Source organism: Molothrus aeneus, chromosome 10 (assembly GCF_037042795.1).
Source record: "Molothrus aeneus isolate 106 chromosome 10, BPBGC_Maene_1.0, whole genome shotgun sequence".
Classification (NCBI taxonomy): Eukaryota; Metazoa; Chordata; class Aves; order Passeriformes; family Icteridae; genus Molothrus; species Molothrus aeneus.
Window position 1 is genome coordinate 24251093 of NC_089655.1, and position 18377 is coordinate 24269469.

Below are 18377 nucleotides of genomic sequence, written 5' to 3' on the forward strand. Positions count from 1 at the left end.
GGTGTGTTTCTCTGAGGAGGCTGAGAATTGGCACAAAAACCAAAGCAAGTCACCAATCTGAGTACGAAATACCTGCAGGGATTGCCAGGCTGGGTGGCTGGGATGGCTCCTTGGTGTCCCCCTCAGGACTCCCCCAGGCTGGGTGTTGGGTAAGGAACATCCAGAGCGTCCCCAGGAGCTGGATGTGACACAGGCAGCCAGGGCCTGGCACTTCACTGCCATCCCAGCTCATCCCCAAGAGAGCCAGGAGAAGCTTTTTGGTTCTGTGAGAAGTTCTGGGATGTTGCTTTTCAAACATCTCTACAGCAATGATCCAGTGGGGAGAGTCGCTGAGGTTTGGGCTTTAATGAATCCCTGACCTTCATTTCCCACCCTATGAGCCAGCATTTCTTCAATCAGCCCTGATTTTGTGACTTTATCCTCTTGGTTTTGTTTAGCAGAGTAAAAGCTGAGGCACAGAAACATCCTTCCCAAACTCCAGGAGCTGGCTGCAGTGGGAGCTCCATCCCTGACTCCAGGATTTGATCCCACTAGGATTTGTCCAGACGGGCTCTGCTGCCATCCATCAGTCACTGGGGATGGACAAAGCCTTTGGAAGCACAGGGAATTCTCTTTCATTTTGCATTCCCAAGTCACCAAAAGGTGTTTGAACACCTTGTGTGGGATGCCAGGGTTATTCCTTAAATCCTGGCAACTCCTCTGTGCCACTGCAAGGGAGGGACAAATTCCTGCTCCAGCCTCAGCCCCAGCAGTGGGGGAAGAGGGAAAACCACCTGGATTTTGGGGCTTCCCTCAGCAGCACATCAGGGACAGCAGCACCTGTGGGGAGCCCCGATTCCTCTGCAAAGCTGGAGAGGCAGCAGGAGCAGAGCTCTGGGATTTGGGCTGGCATTTTGGAGGTTTGTCACAGGAAAATCTGGCTCAGGTTAATGGTGGAGGTCATCAGAACTGAGCCCAGGCTTGGCCACAGCCTCAAGCTGGAAAATCAGACAAAAATGCAGAACAGATTAAAAATCTCACCTGGGCAGCAGGAGCTGCTTGATTTATTTGGGGCTTCCAGGAGCCCTTTTCCAGAGGGATCCCAATCCAAGTTTTCCTGGGACTGGCACCAGGTGAAGGCACCTTCAGTCCCCGTTTAAAGCCCGTGCCCAGTTCAGGCCATGCTGTGTTTGTTCCAAAGGGCTCTCCTGCCTCAGGCTGGTTGTGGCTGCAGCTAAAAATGCCTCCTGCTGCTTCAGCAGATCCCATTAATCCCATGTTCCAATTAGTCCTGGACAAGCTGAGGGTACAAGTTATCACAACATCGAGTTCCCAGCTCAGGTTCTGGCTGATTGCACAGGCAGGGCAGGGATAAATTGTCAGCTCTCAGCAGCCAGGAGAGGTTTCACTGCTCACTGGAGAAAAACTCAGCTTTTATTACACAATTACTTCTTAATTACATTTCTTGCAGCCCCAAACGTCCAAACATTTAGCTCTGCTTACCCAGCTAGTGAGAAACAGCACAATTAGTAAAAATAGGGATTTCCCAACTATTTTGGGAGAAATGGGAGCACCTGGGGCCCTGCTCCATTCTCTGCCCAGCAATGTCAGGAGCAAGGTTGAAGGAAACCTGAGAGGGCTCAGGCCAGCAGGGCTCCATCCCCAGCAGCTCCTGTTTCCATTTCCCACGGATTGGCAGAAATGAGAAATGTCCTCACCCCTGCAGCTGCTGCTCCCTTCCAGGTGGGCTCAGAGCTGCTCTGCAGTTTCCAGAGGTTTCAATGGATTTTTAGTGGGAGAGGCCTTTGGACTGTGCTGTTCCAGAGCTGATTTCAGTCCAGAGGTGACATCAGCTTCTGCCAAGGCAGCTGCTGATAAATTGTTGGTAAATGACACATAAAAGAAAGGACTGCAGGGAGATGTGTAAGAACATGGACATGAATATTTGATTTAAATATCTCTTCAGCTCCCAGTTGCCCAGTTCAGGAATTTGTACAAGGCCTGAAATAAGACAACAAGAATTTCTAACAAAATACTGTTAAAATTCACTGGTACAGAATCAGAGAACCATGGAATGCTTTGGGTGGGAAGGAACTTAAAGATCATTTAATTCTCATCCCATCCATGGCAGGGACACCTCCCACTGCCCCAGGTGCTCCCAGCCCAGTGTCCAGCCTGGCCTTGGGCACTGCCAGGGATGCAGGGGCAGCCCCAGCTGCTCTGGGAATCCCATCCCAGCCAGGAATTCCCAATTCCCAATCTCCCACCCATCCCTGCCCTCTGGCACTGGCAGCCATTCCCTGGCTCCTGTCCCTCCATCCTTGTCCCCAGTCCCTCTGCAGCTCTCCTGGAGCCCCTTCAGGCCCTGCCAGGGGCTCTGAGCTCTCCCTGGAGCTTCTCCTCTCCAGGTGAGCCCCCCCAGGTGCCCCAGCCTGGCTCCAGAGGGGCTCCAGCCCTGCAGCAGCTCCTGGAACCCTCTGGGCTCTCTCCAGCAGCTCCAGATTTGTTGTGGGATGGGAGCAGAGCCCCTGGAATGTGGGAGCTGGGCTGGGAGCACCTCCCTGCCCTCTCCTTCCTCCCAGGAAGAGGAGCCAGCAGCGTCCCCTGTGTGGCAATTCCAGAGGGACTCGGGGCCACTGAGCCATTCCCAGCCCAGCCACTGCTGCTCTGTGTCCAAGCTGGGAAACACCAACCAGGCAGGGCTGCCCTGAGTCCAAACTACAAGGGGGGAGTATTTGCAACCCCGGTTCATTGTGGTTTTAGGGTCTGTATCACTTTCAAGCTGAGGAGTCCCCCCAGCCCTGGGTTCAGCCCCAGGTTCCAGCTGATCCCTCCTCACAAAGGTTTCTGGAGTTCAAGGATCCCCACTAAAAATAACTCCCTCCTTGTAAGCTGCCAAATGGAAAACTGTCATCATGCAGAGGGCTGGGTTTGGGTTACAGCTGGGCAGAGGCCCTGGGCTCACCCAGTGCTGCCCTGCTGGAGTGACTGGAGCAGGAGGAGCAACATCTGATCTCCTGGCCAGGAGGGCTTTCTTGGACAGCATCATCTGAGCAGCAAAATCCTCCTGAAATAACGTACCAACAACAAAGAGATTATTTGAAACCAGCTAAAAAGCACCCCCAGCTCCTCAGCAGGCAGTGATCCCACAGTGCAGCTGCTGAGGGATGAGGAGCAGGGACCTTTCCTGGTGGGAATGGAGGCTGGAGCTCTGCAGGCTCTGGGGACCCCAGCAAACACCACCCACCTCAAGTGCTGAGGGCTCTGCCAGGGCCGTGGGAGCCCCCATGGAGCAGGGACCCCTCTGGCAGGGTCCCTGCAGGGCTGGCACTGCTGGCACCACCCTGAGCACTCCCAGCCAGGGAGGGACTGCCAGGGTAAGAAACCAGAAAAATCCCCCTTCAATGACCCCCCTGAGGCAACACCCAAGTTGTTATTCCATGGAAAGAGCACAATCCTGAGGAATTCATGGACAGTCTGATCACTGAGCTGCTTCTGGAATGATAAAAAACAACTTTATCCTGATTTGCTCCATGTTTCCAGTGGTGTCTGGAATAATTCAGCTAAATTTTCTAAATGTTATTTAAATTACCTAAATTTAAATTTATGTAATGTTTTTAATGCTATCTAAATATTTAGGTAATGTATTTAAATGTTATCTAAACATTTAAAAATTTATTAATTTATTTTATTTTAATTATTTTAATTTATTGATTTTAACTTATTTAAATTATCTAAATGTTATTTCCATTTTCTTTCCAGCTCTTGCTCCCAACTCTCCTCCAGCAAATTTAGATGTTGATTAATAAACAATAAATAAATAAACTAACTCTACTATTTACATCCTATTGTAAATCTATTTACAGCCTATTGTAACATTTTTTAATATTCTACAGGGCTGCCAATAGAAGGAATCATTTTACATCAAATAAAAGCACCAAAATTATCCAACACAATGCATGAAAAGAGGAATTTACACCTTGACCTTCCATGGACATCAAACAGTTTTTATTTTCTATGAAAGAAACATAAAAGGTGATGAGAAAACGCAGCAATGACAAATATTACCATTTAAAAATGCTGAAATGAAACAAGGGAAACAAATTTTTTCCCACTTTTTCCTGCAGACAAGGTCTTGGAATATTTTGATGCAGGATAAAAGTCAAACTAACACTTCATAAAGGAAGTAAAAATGTCAGAATGCAAATCCAATACATTTTCATTTTACATCCAGGATCTAAAATACAAAATAAAACAACCAAAGTCCATCTGCAGAGTCAGCCTCCATTTTTTATCACCACAGATCTGAGAACCAGGAGGAAAAATGCCAAAAGCAGCTTCCCAAGGGAATGCTGGTGCAGGGCAGTTCCAGGAGCACTCCAGAGCTGGGGCTCAGTTTTCTCCTCTCCTGATGTGACCATTTCCTCCCAGCTTTGCTGAAGAAACACTTTTGTGTTTTATTGATTTGATTGGGTTGACTCCCTGCACTTAGATGGATGATGGGCAGATTTTTGTGGAAGTTTGTCCAGGCTAAATTCAGATGTTCGGACTAAACTTTGATTATTGGAAAGTCCCAGCTGGCCCAAGGGAGCTCCATGGGCTGGGAACAGCCCCTGCCCAGAAGCAGGTGTGTGATAATTCCATCATTTGGTAATTACAGAAATGATCAGTTGATAAAATTCCCCATCTGGAGTTGCAGTAGTGGCAGATGCTCAAGGAAACGTGGAGCATTTCCCCCAGAGTGAGGAACTGGGAGCAGAGGGATGAACACATCCAGGGACAGGATTCCCTCAGGAGGAGGGGATGACAGGGATGGAGCCTGGATCCTCTCCAGCTGCAGGACAGGGATGGCTCCACACATCCCTCACTGGCCCAGCCCTCAGCTCCCAGTTCCTGCCTGGCTCCATGAAACTTTCTGGGTTGGGAGGGATAAAATGGTATTTCATTGGGAGGGATAAAATGATATTTCATGGGCTGCCAGGTGTTCTTCACCTGAGGAATTCCCTCCAAAAAAAGGAAATTCTCCCAGCTGTGCTGCCCTGCCCATCTCCAGCACTGAGTTTGGAGAGAACCAGGGCAGGACATTGCTGGTTATTCAGGGGAACCAGTACAAAAGATTCCCAGGTATCCAGGTGGAGCAGGGCAGAACATTCCTGGTTATGCAGGGGAACCAGGACAGAACATTCCCAGTTATCCAAGTGGAGCAGGGCAAGAACATTCTTGACTCTCCAGGTGGAGCAGGACAGAAGATTCCTGGTTTTCCAGGTGAAACCCTCCCTGCCTGCCCAGCTCGCTGAAATCTCCTCTAGGAGACAAGAAGAGGAGCTGAGTGTGGAGCTCCCGGAGTGAGGGAAGGGCCTGGGATGCTCCTGGGGGCTGTCAGGCCACGGGGCTCCCCATCAGCCTCTCCTGGCGCAGAGCCACCAGCCTCTGGAACCACTTCTCCTCAGCCTCTGCCTTCTCCATGAACAGCTGCCACGGGGAGGAAAGGGCACAGTCAGAAACTCTGGGTCTGTGACCATCTCCTGGAGCACCCAGCACTGCCTCAGGCCCCCAGGAAAAGCTCAGGGGGGTCAGAGACAAAGGTGAGCCCAAAACATCAAAAACAGCAGGGACTGTTCAGGGAATCCTAAAATAGTTGGGCTTGGGAGGGGTCTTAAAGATCCTAATTACAGGAGAGGCAAAGCTCCAGGGCAATGCATCACTGACATGTCCTGGTCTCTGTTCTGTGGCCATTCTACAGAACCCACTCTGATTGCTTCACTGCAAATCATTTTTAACCTGCTAATTCTTAAATAACCTTTTATTTCCCTCTAAAGCTCTTCCAGAGGGATTTGCTCAAGTTCAGCCACAATGATTTAAAATCATCTGAAGTCTGTCCCATGTTTAAAACTTTGCAAGTTGGCAAAGTGGGCAAGTTCTGAGTTTTCCACCGGGTTTCCAGCTACAGAAACCAATTTGTCTTGAATTTTTATTTATCCTAAATTCCCCAATGTTACATTAATTATATTTTATTACAAAATTCATTTACAGCTCCAAAACTGCTACTGAAGCTCCTGTGGGATTGCTCTGCTGGGAGGTGGGAGGAGGAGTGGGATCTCTTTATCCCAGAGCAGGGATTTTGTGAGGAGCTGTGGGGTCCCACAACCCTGCTCTCATCCCAGGGGCTGCTCTAAAGCTAAGGGTGGGATAAATTCTGGCTAAAAAGATGGGATAAACACTCACATTTGGGTGTGCTAAGGAATTGTCGTCCTGGTACTTGATGGCAGTGGGGATGCTGGCAGCTGCAGGCTCCTTCTCAGCAGCAGCTGCCTCAGTGGCTCCTGCTCCCACATTCACAGGCTCCTGCTGGAGCTCAGGAGGTTCTGCTGACTGGAAAAGAAGCAAACACACAAAATTGGAGTGTTTTATTCCAATATTCCCAACTATGGCAGTATTTTAAGCCAGCACTTGGCTGTCTTCCCTGACAGGATCCTCATGGATCCTCAGCATCCTCAGTGGGACACACTGGACAAGGACAAAGGACATGAAGTGACAAACACAAGGTGTAGGGAGAGAGCTGGAAAAACTGCACCACTGGGGTTTTGGATCACTTCCTGAAGAAGCTGCACCAGATTCTTGGGGATTTCTAGAAAAACAAATTGCACATTCCTGGGGAAGCAACCAGGGCTCATTCCAAACACTCACTGCCAGGTGGGAAAATGAACACAGCCCTCACCAGCTCCCTGCAACACCTGCTGGCCAAAATTCAGGGAAATCCTGGGATCTGGATGTCTCCTGCTGGGTTTCTGGAAAGCTGATTGAAAACCAAGCTGCTTCTTTTCAGGAATAAACACAGACTTAAAGTCTGGCTTTAGTTTAGCAGCATTAAATCATCTCCATTTTAATTACAAAGTAAATGTGATTACTTTGGGATTTGAATTCTTCTGCTTCTCGTAACAAAAGTATTCAAACCAGGTGATTTCCTTAAATTCTGCCACATTTAAATTCCCTGAGCCCACCCTGAGACCATCAGGGAGTCCTTGGTGGGATTTCAGGCTCTCAACGTTGATGCTCTTTCATCGATGGAAAATCTTAACAGTGCAGCTTCCTCCTGGCTCTGAGAGGATAATGCAGCAAGTAAGGGACTCAAAATGTCCCTTTTGGAAGGAAAATGTCCCTTTTGGAAGGAAAATGCCCCTTTTGGAAGGAAAATGTACCTTTTTGACTTCTTTGCTGGACCTGAAGGTCTGTGGGACGAAGGCGTCGCTCTCGATGGCTTCGATCTCCTTCACTCGCTTCACTTGGTCCAGGAGGGTGGCTTGGTCTGCACAGGAAGGTGGGATTTGTGGGATTTGTGGGATTGGTGAAATCCTGGGAGCCAGGCCCTGTCCCTGGAGGAGATTTTGGGACACACCAGGAAAAACTGCTGGTGCAGTGCAGCCCAAAATCTCCTGTTGCAAGGGAAAAGCTCTGAGTAAAAATAACAGCAGTGAGGATGGGAACATTCCAAATGCTGACCTGAGGGTTTGTGGGATTGCTGGGGAAGAAAAGGCTCCAGGGAGAGCTCAGAGCCCCTGGCAGGGCCTGAAGGGGCTCCAGGAGAGCTGCAGAGGGACTGGGGACAAGGATGGAGGGACAGGAGCCAGGGAATGGCTCCCAGTGCCAGAGGGCAGGGATGGGTGGGAGATTGGGAATTGGGAATTCCTGGCTGGGATGGGATTCCCAGAGCAGCTGGGGCTGCCCCTGCATCCCTGGCAGTGCCCAAGGCCAGGCTGGACATTGGGCTGGGAGCACCTGGGACAGTGGGAGGTGTCCCTGCCCCTTCCCTGGATGGGATTTAAGGTCCTTCCAACACAAACCATCCCATAATTCTAAGCTGACAGGAGCTGCACTACAGCAAAGACCATAAATACAACTTCAAGCCTGATGTTTTGGTGGATTTGGAAGGAAAAAAAGAATTTGCTACATTTAAACCTGTGTTTGCAAGTCCTGCTGCCTTGGTGCTGAAACCTTCTTCTTTAAAAGAAAAAAAGATTCCCAAGGATTTTTGGGATAAATCAAAGGAGAGGGAATCAGAATTCACTGAGGTTTTGGATACACCTGGTCTGAGGGTAAATAAAGGATTTTGATTAAAGCCAGGCATAGACAGGCAGAAAAAGGAGATTTCAAATCCACAGCTCAGCTCCAGCATCACCAAATCCCAGGCAGCTCCAGGATCCCACCCAGATCCTGCACAAAATGATGGGAATGACAAATTAGGGAAGGGGCAAAAATCACTAAAAGCTGCCAATGACATCAGTGACATTAACAGGGGAAAATGGACTGGAGGAAGCAGAGCCCATTAGTGCAGGGGAGTTTTGACAAACACATTATGGGGAGATAAAACGACTTCCAGCTGTTGTTTGTCAGCTGTCAGGAGCAAGGATATGTATTTCATAGGAAAATCAAAAATAATGGAGTCAGAAAGCTCCCAGGCTTCAGACAAAAAAAAATCAATACTAACTCAGTGCACCGTGAGTCTTTTCACCCTGTTAGGGTGGAATTAAAGGGACTAAATCTTGGATTAGGGCTGGTTTTTAATAAAAAGGTGATTCCAGCAGCAGGCACAATTTCCAGCCCTGTCACCTTGGCAGGGGGAGCCTTCCCATTTTACCTGGGAACATCATCATCCTTCAGGGATAATTCAGTATTTTACAATTCTCCATTTCCACCTATTGCTCTCCTCCCATGTATAAATACACACACCCAGCTTTAAAGCTGTAAATTCCTATGGAATTGGGCTGGAATGTCACTTGAGAACTAAAATGGGCTGGAATTCTCTCGATGCCACCCCAAAACACTACACACACAATAACTAGAAACAGCAGAGAATCAGATAAAAGGAAAACAAACAGGGAATTCCGTGATTCTACAAATCAGGTGAAAGGAAAACTTCCCTGTGAGCTCTGCCTAAAATATTCTCATTTTTTCCTTAAAGACAAAATTTATTCCACTAAGAGTTTTAAAATCACCGAAATAGAAGCATTAAATGACCAATAATATCTTGTGAAAGATCCATTAAACAAAAACATGTTTTAAATATTTTTTGGATAATCTCTGAGTGTAAATTTTTATGGATTCATTGCTTATCCATAATCCTGACCATGAACATGAACTTAAAGAGATTTTTTCAAGCAGGTCTAACTCCAGAATCAAAGCAATGACAAAAAACCTCAAATATTCCTCAGAATCTGTTTCTTCCTATTTTACTAATTAGATTTAAGGGGTTAATTTAATTTAAAAATATAACACATTTTACATAAAAAGCTTTGAAATACGGAAAAAAGCTGCTATTTTTTCTTGCTCTTTTGAGTTGAGGATTAAAAGAAGGAAACACTCCCAGATCCCAGACTAAATAAACAACTACAGCAGAAAATATTTCCCCTTTGATCCCATTTTATTTGGGGTTATTGGAAGTGATATTTTTATCCAGCTGCCTTACAGAGCTCTGGGTTTTCACACATCCCATGGTTTTTAATTGATCCCAGTTTTACTCAAGCTGCACAAGCTGACAAATTAAAGAAAAATGAAGTTTTTGCCTGGGTAATTTGCAGTGGATGACACAAAAACCTCCCTGGCTGTGGGAGATCCTGGATTTTGCTCAAAGCACTGGGAAAAGGAGGAAAATCCCAGTACAGGTGGGACTCACTGTGGCTCTGTCACCTCTGGACTTCACCAACCTTGGGGCTCTGTTCTCAGGGAATTCTGCCTCAAATCCTTTGGGAGCTCCCTGGAGACCCTCCCTGGAGATCCTCCTTGGAAAACCTCCCTGGAGCCCCTCCCTGGAAAACTTTCCTGGCGATGCCCACTGGAGCCCCTCCCGGAGCCCCTCTCCGAGGGGAGCCCTCCCAAATCCCGAGGGGCCGAGCCCCGTCCCATGGCCACAAGCCCTGGCCGCAGCGTTCCCGGCCGGCCAAGCCCCTCCCGCTCCTGCCCAGGCCGGAGCGGGGCTATCCCGGGATATCTGCTGGGATATTTCCCGGGATATTCCCCGGGATCTCCCGCCGCCGGTGCCGTTTCCCGGCCGGGCTCCGCTGCCGTTAGAGGGAGGCACCGCCTCACTCAACAGCGCCGGAGCCGCGGCCGGCGAGCCCGAGGATGCCCCGGGCGGAGCAACCCTGCGGGATCTGATCCATCCATCCCTGCAGGATATGATCCATCCATCCATTCCTGAGGGATCTGATCCATCCATCCATCCCTGCGGGATCAGATCCATCCATCCCTGCGGGATCTGATCCATCCATCCATCCCTGCGGGATCTGATCCATCCATCCCTGCAGGATCTGATCCATCCATCCATTCCTGAGGGATCTGATCCATCCATCCATCCCTGCGGGATCAGATCCATCCATCCCTGCGGGATCTGATCCATCCATCCATCCCTGCGGGATCTGATCCATCCATCCCTGCAGGATCTGATCCATCCATCCATTCCTGAGGGATCTGATCCATCCATCCCTGCGGGATCTGATCCATCCATCCCTGCGGGATCTGATCCATCCATCCATCCCTGCGGGATCTGATCCATCCATCCCTGCAGGATATGATCCATCCATCCATTCCTGAGGGATCTGATCCATCCATCCATCCCTGCAGGATCTGATCCATCCATTCCTGCGGAATCTGACCCATCCATCCCTGCGGGATATGATCCATCCATCCATCCATCCCTGCGGGATCTGACCCATCCATCCATCCCTGCGGGATCCATCCATCCCTGCGGGATCTGATCCATCCAACCCTGCAGGATCTGATCCATCCATCCCTGCAGGATCAGATCCATCCAACCCTGCAGGATCTGATCCATCCATCCCTGCGGGATCCATCCATCCCTGTGGGATCTGATCCATCCATCCATCCATCCCTGTGGGATCAGATCCATCCATCCCTGCGGGATCAGATCCATCCATCCCTGAGGGACCCATCCCTGCGGGATCCATCCATCCCTGCAGGACCCATGCCAGATTTTGGGATCAGCTTCCATCCCCCTCATCCCTCCCACAACTCATCCCAGATAATTCCCATTCCCACTCCCCGATCCCTGAGCTCTGCTCCCACACTCTTTTCCAGCTGGGAAGGATTTCCCAGCCATAGTCACAGGAACAATAAATACATCCCAAAAATAGAAACTGGGCAGAGAAAGCTCAGCCTGCTCATTCCTCTGCTCCCAACTTCACTGCAAGCACTTGAAAAATACAATTAAATTTCTTAAAGTAGCAAGCTGGGTGTACTCCAGCATCTGTTTACTATGGGGAGCACACAGGATTTACAAATAAGTTTGGAAAAGTGCAAAATAATGAGAAAAACTTTGTCCAGGCTTGTTTTAACATCCTGTGAAAATGAGGTGATCATTAAAATATATTAAAAATAGTATTTTGTGAGCACTGTGGTACTTACTACAGATAATACTACAGAGAGTACTACAAAGAGTACCAGACCGCTCTAAGTTTGCTGGTTTGATACATTATAGTGATAATAACCTCATTTTTATAGGATTTTAAACCAAGTCTGGACACTAACAGCTTTTCTTTTAAAGACCTGGAAGCATTAGGTATAAAATGCAGCAGAAAACAGGAGGGGAAAGTTCAGCAGGTGAGCTCTGAATTTAAGAACCTTAAATTTAAGAAAACATCTATGAATTTAACAACTTTGAACTTAATAAGGTGAAATTCCTGCTGGAGCCCTGCACGTCCTGTGTGCCTTCCCCACTGCCCTCCTCTCACCCATGCACCCCCATTTTTGGGCTTCCTGGGGTATTTTTGAGACCATCCTGGGCAAGAACCCTGCTCTCAGCAGAGGGGTGGGCACAGGCCTGGCACAGGGAATTGTGCAGGATCTGTGAACAGGGAATTGTGCAGGATCTGTGAACAGGGAATTGTGCAGGATCTGTGGCACAGGGAATTGTGCAGGAGCTGTGGACAGGGAATTGTGCAGGATCTGTGGCACAGGGAATTGTGCAGGAGCTGTGGACAGGGAATTGTGCAGGAGCTGTGTCACAGGGAATTGTGCAGGATCTGTGGCCAGGGAACTCTGCAGGAGCTGTGGCACAGGGAATTGTGCAGGAGCTGTGAACAGGGAATTGTGCAGGATCTGTGGACAGGGAATTGTGCAGGATCTGTGGACAGGGAATTGTGCAGGATCTGTGGCCCAGGGAATTGTGCAGGATCTGTGGACAGGGAATTGTGCAGGATCTGTGGCACAGGGAATTGTGCAGGATCTGTGGCCAGGGAACTCTGCAGGATCTGTGGCCAGGGAATTGTGCAGGATCTGTGGACAGGGAATTGTGCAGGAGCTGTGGCCAGGGAATTGTGCAGGATCTGTGAACAGGGAATTGTGCAGGAGCTGTGAACAGGGAATTGTGCAGGATCTGAGGCACAGGGAATTGTGCAGGATCTGTGGCACAGGGAATTGTGCAGGAGCTGTGGACAGGGAATTGTGCAGGATCTGAGGCACAGGGAATTGTGCAGGATCTGTGGCCCAGGGAATTGTGCAGGATCTGTGGACAGGGAATTGTGCAGGATCTGAGGCACAGGGAATTGTGCAGGATCTGTGGCCCAGGGAATTGTGCAGGATCTATGGACAGGGAATTGTGCAGGATCTGTGGACAGGGAATTGTGCAGGATCTGTGGACAGGGAATTGTGCAGGAGCTGTGTCACAGGGAATTGTGCAGGATCTGAGGCACAGGGAATTCTGCAGGATCTATGGACAGGGAATTCTGCAGGATCTGTGGCCACCCCGTGTTTGTCGCTGAGCCCGCCGTGCTCCTGCCTGGGCACACAAAGCCAGGCCTGTAATTCAATGCTCAATTTACCCTTGTCTCAGTGGAGATTTCTCCCCGCTAATTGATAGAAATTAAGCCATTAATCAAGGCACCAGCCATCATTCAACCCGGGGAAGATGAATCCAAACTTTCATCATAACCACCTTCCCCATTTTAGTGTTCATTAGCATTAATTTTTAATGCAATTATGCTCTTCTTTTACGCTGAGCTCATAAATTACTGCTCTTTTGTTGCTCGCTGGCCTTGTAAAATCCAAGGTAATGCTTTGTGCTCTGATCCTAAAGGCAATTACTGCCTGCTTCTATCTCTTCCATACCTCCATCCCAAATAACCTCTGTGCTGGAGGTACAGACTCACCAGTGGGGATCCCACACGGACGTTTCCTACAGAGAGATTTGCCCACGTTCAAACCCACACTGACCCAGGCAGAGTGAGAATTCCTGCTTCTGCTGCTGGAGCCCAGGATCCAACAGCAGAGCAATGACAGGAAAAGGGGATCCTGCAATGGATACAGGGAAAAATGTGCTGCAGTGTAGTGGGAATAAGCTGTGGGAGAGCGTGCAGGACAGCAGGGCTGCAGCTTGGAGGCTCTCCAGCTTTTCCAGGGATCACTTTGTGCTGTCACTTCAAAAAGTGCTGCTGGCACGTGCCCATGGCTCCTTTCTTTCCCTCTGGGCTGTGCCAGTGTGTGGTGACCCCACAGAGCCCTCCCAAGGGATCCTGTGTCCCGTGGGGTCCGTGCTGGCCCACGGGGCCCTGAGTCAGGAACTCCCAGCCCTTTGTTCCCACTCTGATCCTGGGGACCCCATCAGGGGAAAGGCACAGCAGCTCCAGCCACCTCTGGCTGCCCCCAGACACCTGGGCTGGTTGCAGGGAAAAGGAAATGCACTTTAGGAAATGCACATTAGGAAAGGCACACTAGGAAATGCTGCTTGGTTCAAATTATTTTTCTGTTTCCTTCCCAGCCTTTAGCTGGGACATGGAATAAAGTCACTCACTCCAGCTCAAGGTCTGCCCAGCACCAATAAAATATCATCCACCTCCAAACTCCCAGTTTATCTAGCCCTTAGCCAGCCTAAATAGGAAAATTCCCAGTGAAGTCTCATGCTCGCCCCACAGATTCCCAGAAAAATACCCTTCTGGAATGGGCCCAGATCCACAAAACCCTAATTTTTATCAAAATAAAATTCCCCACATCAGGGACTGTGGTCTGGAACTTTGTTCCATACACCCCTATTTATTTCCCCACACACCCCTGTCTATTTGCCCTTTAGAAACAGCTTTTCAATACGTAGCCATAAATTTGTGTTTCCACTGACTGAAGCCCAATAAGCAATTCCATGATGGTTTTTACAACCCCATTCCCTTAAGTGCCTTCTCCTTTAGCACAAATAAATGCCATGGAGATGACAGGGAAACACACAACATTAATGAGGCACAGAAATCAGATTTGTTTCTCATCTTGAAATTTGAAGACAATTTCAAGACTTTTAATTTGTAAAAATAAATCATAAATTTCCCTGTTAGGGAGATCATAAATTTCTGTTTCACTTGCAGAACAGTAAAACTTTAATGACACCAGCTGTGATTGCTGAAATAAAATCACTCAAATATCAGCTTCAAATATACTTTGATATTTTTAAAGATTCATGGAATGCTCTGGGTGGGAAGGAACTTAAAGATCATTTAATTCCCACCCCAGCCATGGCAGGGACACCTCCCACTGCCCCAGGTGCTCCAGCCCCAGTGTCCAACCCAGCCTTGGGCACTGCCAGGGATGCAGGGGCAGCCCCAGCTGCTCTGGGAATCCCATCCCAGCCAGGAATTCCCAGTTCCCAATGTCCCACCCATGCCTGTCCTCTGGCACTGGGAGCCATTCCCTGTGTGCTGTCCCTCCATCCTTGTCCCCAGTCCCTCTGCAGCTCTCCTGGAGCCCCTTCAGGCCCTGCCAGGGGCTCTGAGCTCTCCCTGGAGCTGCTCCTGTCCAGGTGAGCCCCCCCAGCTCTGCCAGCCTGGCTCCAGAGGGGCTCCAGCCCTGCAGCAGCCCCAGGACATTGGGATCACTTTGGGATCCTCTCCAGGGAAAGCAAGGAAGCCAAAGAGGCAAGTCTGGAATACAAAGGGCCAGGAGAGGATGGGCAGGCACAAAGCAGGGCAAAATTTAAGGAACTCATTTAGAAGTGATTATTAATTAGAGCAGCCTTAATAAAAAGCCAGGAATTGATTCCTCCAGCAGCCATTATCCTTGGGGGGCCATTGATCCCCTTTCCAATTCCCTCTCCCTCAGCTCTGGACACACAGAGTGGCCAAGACCCCAAACTCCCCTCGCCCTTCCCATCTCTCATTTCCTCACGTGGCCGCTCTTCCTAACAAGCCACACTCTGCCACTGCACCCAAACTTGGCATTTTTTGTTTTCCCCTTGATTTGTTCCTGCCCCCTTTCAATTCCAACCCAGCAATCTGAAGATTAAACAGAGATAAAAGAAGATCACAGTGAGTGCCAGATGCTGGAGCAGCCTCCTGGGAGCAGCAGCACAACACCAGGTGTTGGTGTCAGCCTAATGAAGCGACACTGGCACACCAGGGACACCCAGGGAGTGGCTCCAAACCTGCCATTATCGAGGCAAAAATGAGGAATATTGGAAATTCCAGCTTTGAGGAGGCAGGGAAAAAAATAATCCATGTCTTCATCTAAATGTATTATCCATATGAAATAATTTGGGGGTTAAACAGATTGAGTTTGGTCTTTGCCACCACAATGAACTTCAGGAAAATTTACTGAAGATAAATGAGGAGCTCAGGCAGTAACTGATGAACTTCAGGGCATCCCAATCCAGGGCTGAGTAAAGCACTTTAACTTATTACAGACTGACCTCACCCCAGCAAATCTTCTCCTGGCACGTCCAACCTGGGGTTTAATATCCATTACACCCAGGGAAAGGCTTTTAACTCTCTCTGAAGGAAGTGGGAAGGGAAATCAGTGGGTTGGGGTGTCCTGGGCAGGGCTGGGGTTGGACACACCATCCCTGTGGGTCTCTTCCAGCTCAGGATATTCTGTGGTGGCCGTGGATGAGATTTTTCATGTGAGAACTCCTGGCCAGCAGGTTAAAAATGAATCTTTAAAAAAAAATGAGAACTTTTAATTTGGGTTTATAGAATTTATAATTTAGGGATTTTCTAAAAGTCAAGTCCTCCAGGTTTTTTGTACATTCTAACTTTGCTTCCATGACCCCTCCGTCACTCAAAATCACGGAATCACAGAACCATGGAATGGTTTGGCTTGGAGGGACCTGAAGACTTGAAGAATTTCACTTTTGCTGAAGGAAAGACACCCCAGCAGCACAGAGCTGTCAGTAAAAGGCAGGGATGACCCTCAGGGACGGGGTTTATTCCCTGTGGAAGGGCCGGGTGTCTCCCAGCCACATCCCCGCTCTCGTTTGCATCCCGCCCTCCCTCCCCTGCCCACGTGGGCCTCATTTCCAAGCCTATTCAAAATGATATTTTCCAAGCATGTGCCACACGACTTGTTCATATAAATGGAACAAATTAAACTGTCTCCACAGATATCCCCTCACATTTGTAGCCCTGATTCCTCTCCCTCACACGTGGCCAAGACACCGAATTATCTCCCTGCAGAGGTTGACCTCAGGATATTGGATTCTGCCACGGAGCTCTCCGGGACTGAACCGACGGGAAACACTTAATCACCCCTGCCTTTGCAGGGAAAAAAATCAACTTCAAATTTGCCCTGATGAAAAATCAATAAAGCAGTAATTGCTTGGCTTATCACGGCGTGGAGGGACAAATTGGGAAGCGGAGCCGGGCGCGGATCCCAGGGAAAGGCGCGGACTTTCGGGATCACTAAGCCAGAAAAGGGAAAGGTCTCGGAGCCATAATTAAATCTACTCCTGCTGATTTGCTGCCAAATTTATTTCCCTGGAGTTTATCAAAATGTTGCAGAGCTTATCGGGGCTGGGGGGGGGAAAGAAGGAATCAGTTCAGCACTGGGACAGCACGTGCCAGGCACAGGAACACAAAGCCCGGGATAAAGGGACTGGGAAATGGAAACTCTGGGATAAAGCAACCAGGAAATGCAAATTCTGGGATAAAGACACTGGGAAATGCAAATCCTGGGATAAAAGGACCAGGAAATGGAAACTCTGGGATAAAGCAACCAGGAAATGCAAATTCTGGGATAAGGACACTGGGAAATGCAAATCCTGGGATAAAGGGACCAGGAAATGCAAATCCTGGGATAAAGGGACCAGGAAATGCAAATCCTGAATTAAAGGGACCAGGAAATGCAAATCCTGGGATAAAGGGACCAGGAAATGCAAATCCTGAATTAAAGGGACCAGGAAATGCAAATCACAGGATAAAGGCACCAGGAAATGCAAATCCTGAGTTAAAGGCACCAGGAAATGCAAACTCTGGGATGAAGGCACCAGGAAATGCAAATTCTGGGATAAAGGGAGCAGGAAATGCAAATCCCGAGTTAAAGGCACTGGGAAATGCAAATTCCAGGATAAAGGCATCAGGATAAAGGCACTGGGAAATGTGAATTCTGGGATAAAGGCACCACGAAATGCAAATCACCAGAGAAAGGCACCAGAAAAAAACAAATTCCAGGATAAAGGGACCAGGAAATACAAATTCTGGGATAAAGGCACCAGGATAACGCCCACCCCATCCAGCATCCCCCTCCCAGCCATCCACCTAAGGAATGACTGACTGCCAAAAATGCTTATTTTCTATTCTGCTGTCTTCCAGAACAACTTTTCCTGGTTTTCTGATGCATCCTCAGCTCCTCCTCCCCACACGTGGCCCTGACGTGCTGTTTTTTAAACTCAATATTTAAAAATATTATTATTTGTGGTAGATTAAGAGAAACAAGCCCAAAACCTCTCCCTAACATCATCCAGTGTGTTCCAATTTTTGCTTTTTATTTTGTTTTCAATTTTCCTCTTGTCCACTTCATCTATTTGGAATTTGTCTGGGGTAAAACCCAGCTGGGTGGCAAAATCCCCCTTGGATTTTGTCACTTTTCAGGCAGCCCCAAAGCAAGTAAACAAAAACCAAAGTAGGAAAACCCAAGCACTGAAAATACCCCTGGAAAAGTGGTGGGTTTTGCTAATAGACCTAATTTCATGCAGCAAATTAGCATAGCTCCAATGGAAGTGCAAATGTAATCAAACTGAAAAATTCAAATGAGGCGGGGGGAGCCTTTTGCTTTTTCTCTTTGCTTTTTAGTCACTTAAAAAAAAAAAAAAATCAGCATTTTGCTGTGTGTCCTTCACCAGGCTGGAGGGACTGTGGTAATTAAAACATTTAAACCAGCACAAGCCCCCAGTCTCTAATCTGGAGCTGGGGTCAGCTGTCTGTAGATTCTAATTTGTCCTGGATTTTTTATTCATGCTGGGGAAATGCTGCATATTGAACAGGAAACCAGCGGGAAGGGGCAGAGCGGGGCCTGGAGGTCAAATAATTTGATTTCCGAGCAGATTACATGGAACATCCAACGTCTAATCTCACACCTGATTTGGCAATAAAATGACAATAAAAGGAATGTTAAGACACCCTCGCTATGGGGTGGGC

At 48.4% G+C, this 18377-nt stretch overlaps 1 protein-coding gene across 2 annotated transcripts in view; it reads right to left on the reverse strand.

The window, feature by feature from the left end:
• Nucleotides 1-3965: 3965 nt before the first annotated feature.
• Nucleotides 3966-18377, reverse strand: part of RSRC1 (arginine and serine rich coiled-coil 1) — a 99797-nt gene continuing 85385 nt past the window's right edge. For both annotated transcript variants that reach the window (XM_066556545.1, XM_066556546.1), the window contains 3 exons: nt 7179-7285; nt 6205-6351; nt 3966-5451 (listed from right to left, as the gene is read on the reverse strand). In XM_066556545.1, the coding sequence (XP_066412642.1) occupies nt 5359-5451; nt 6205-6351; nt 7179-7285 (347 nt within the window). In that variant the 3' untranslated portion in view covers nt 3966-5358. The remainder of the gene's footprint in view (nt 5452-6204; nt 6352-7178; nt 7286-18377) is intronic.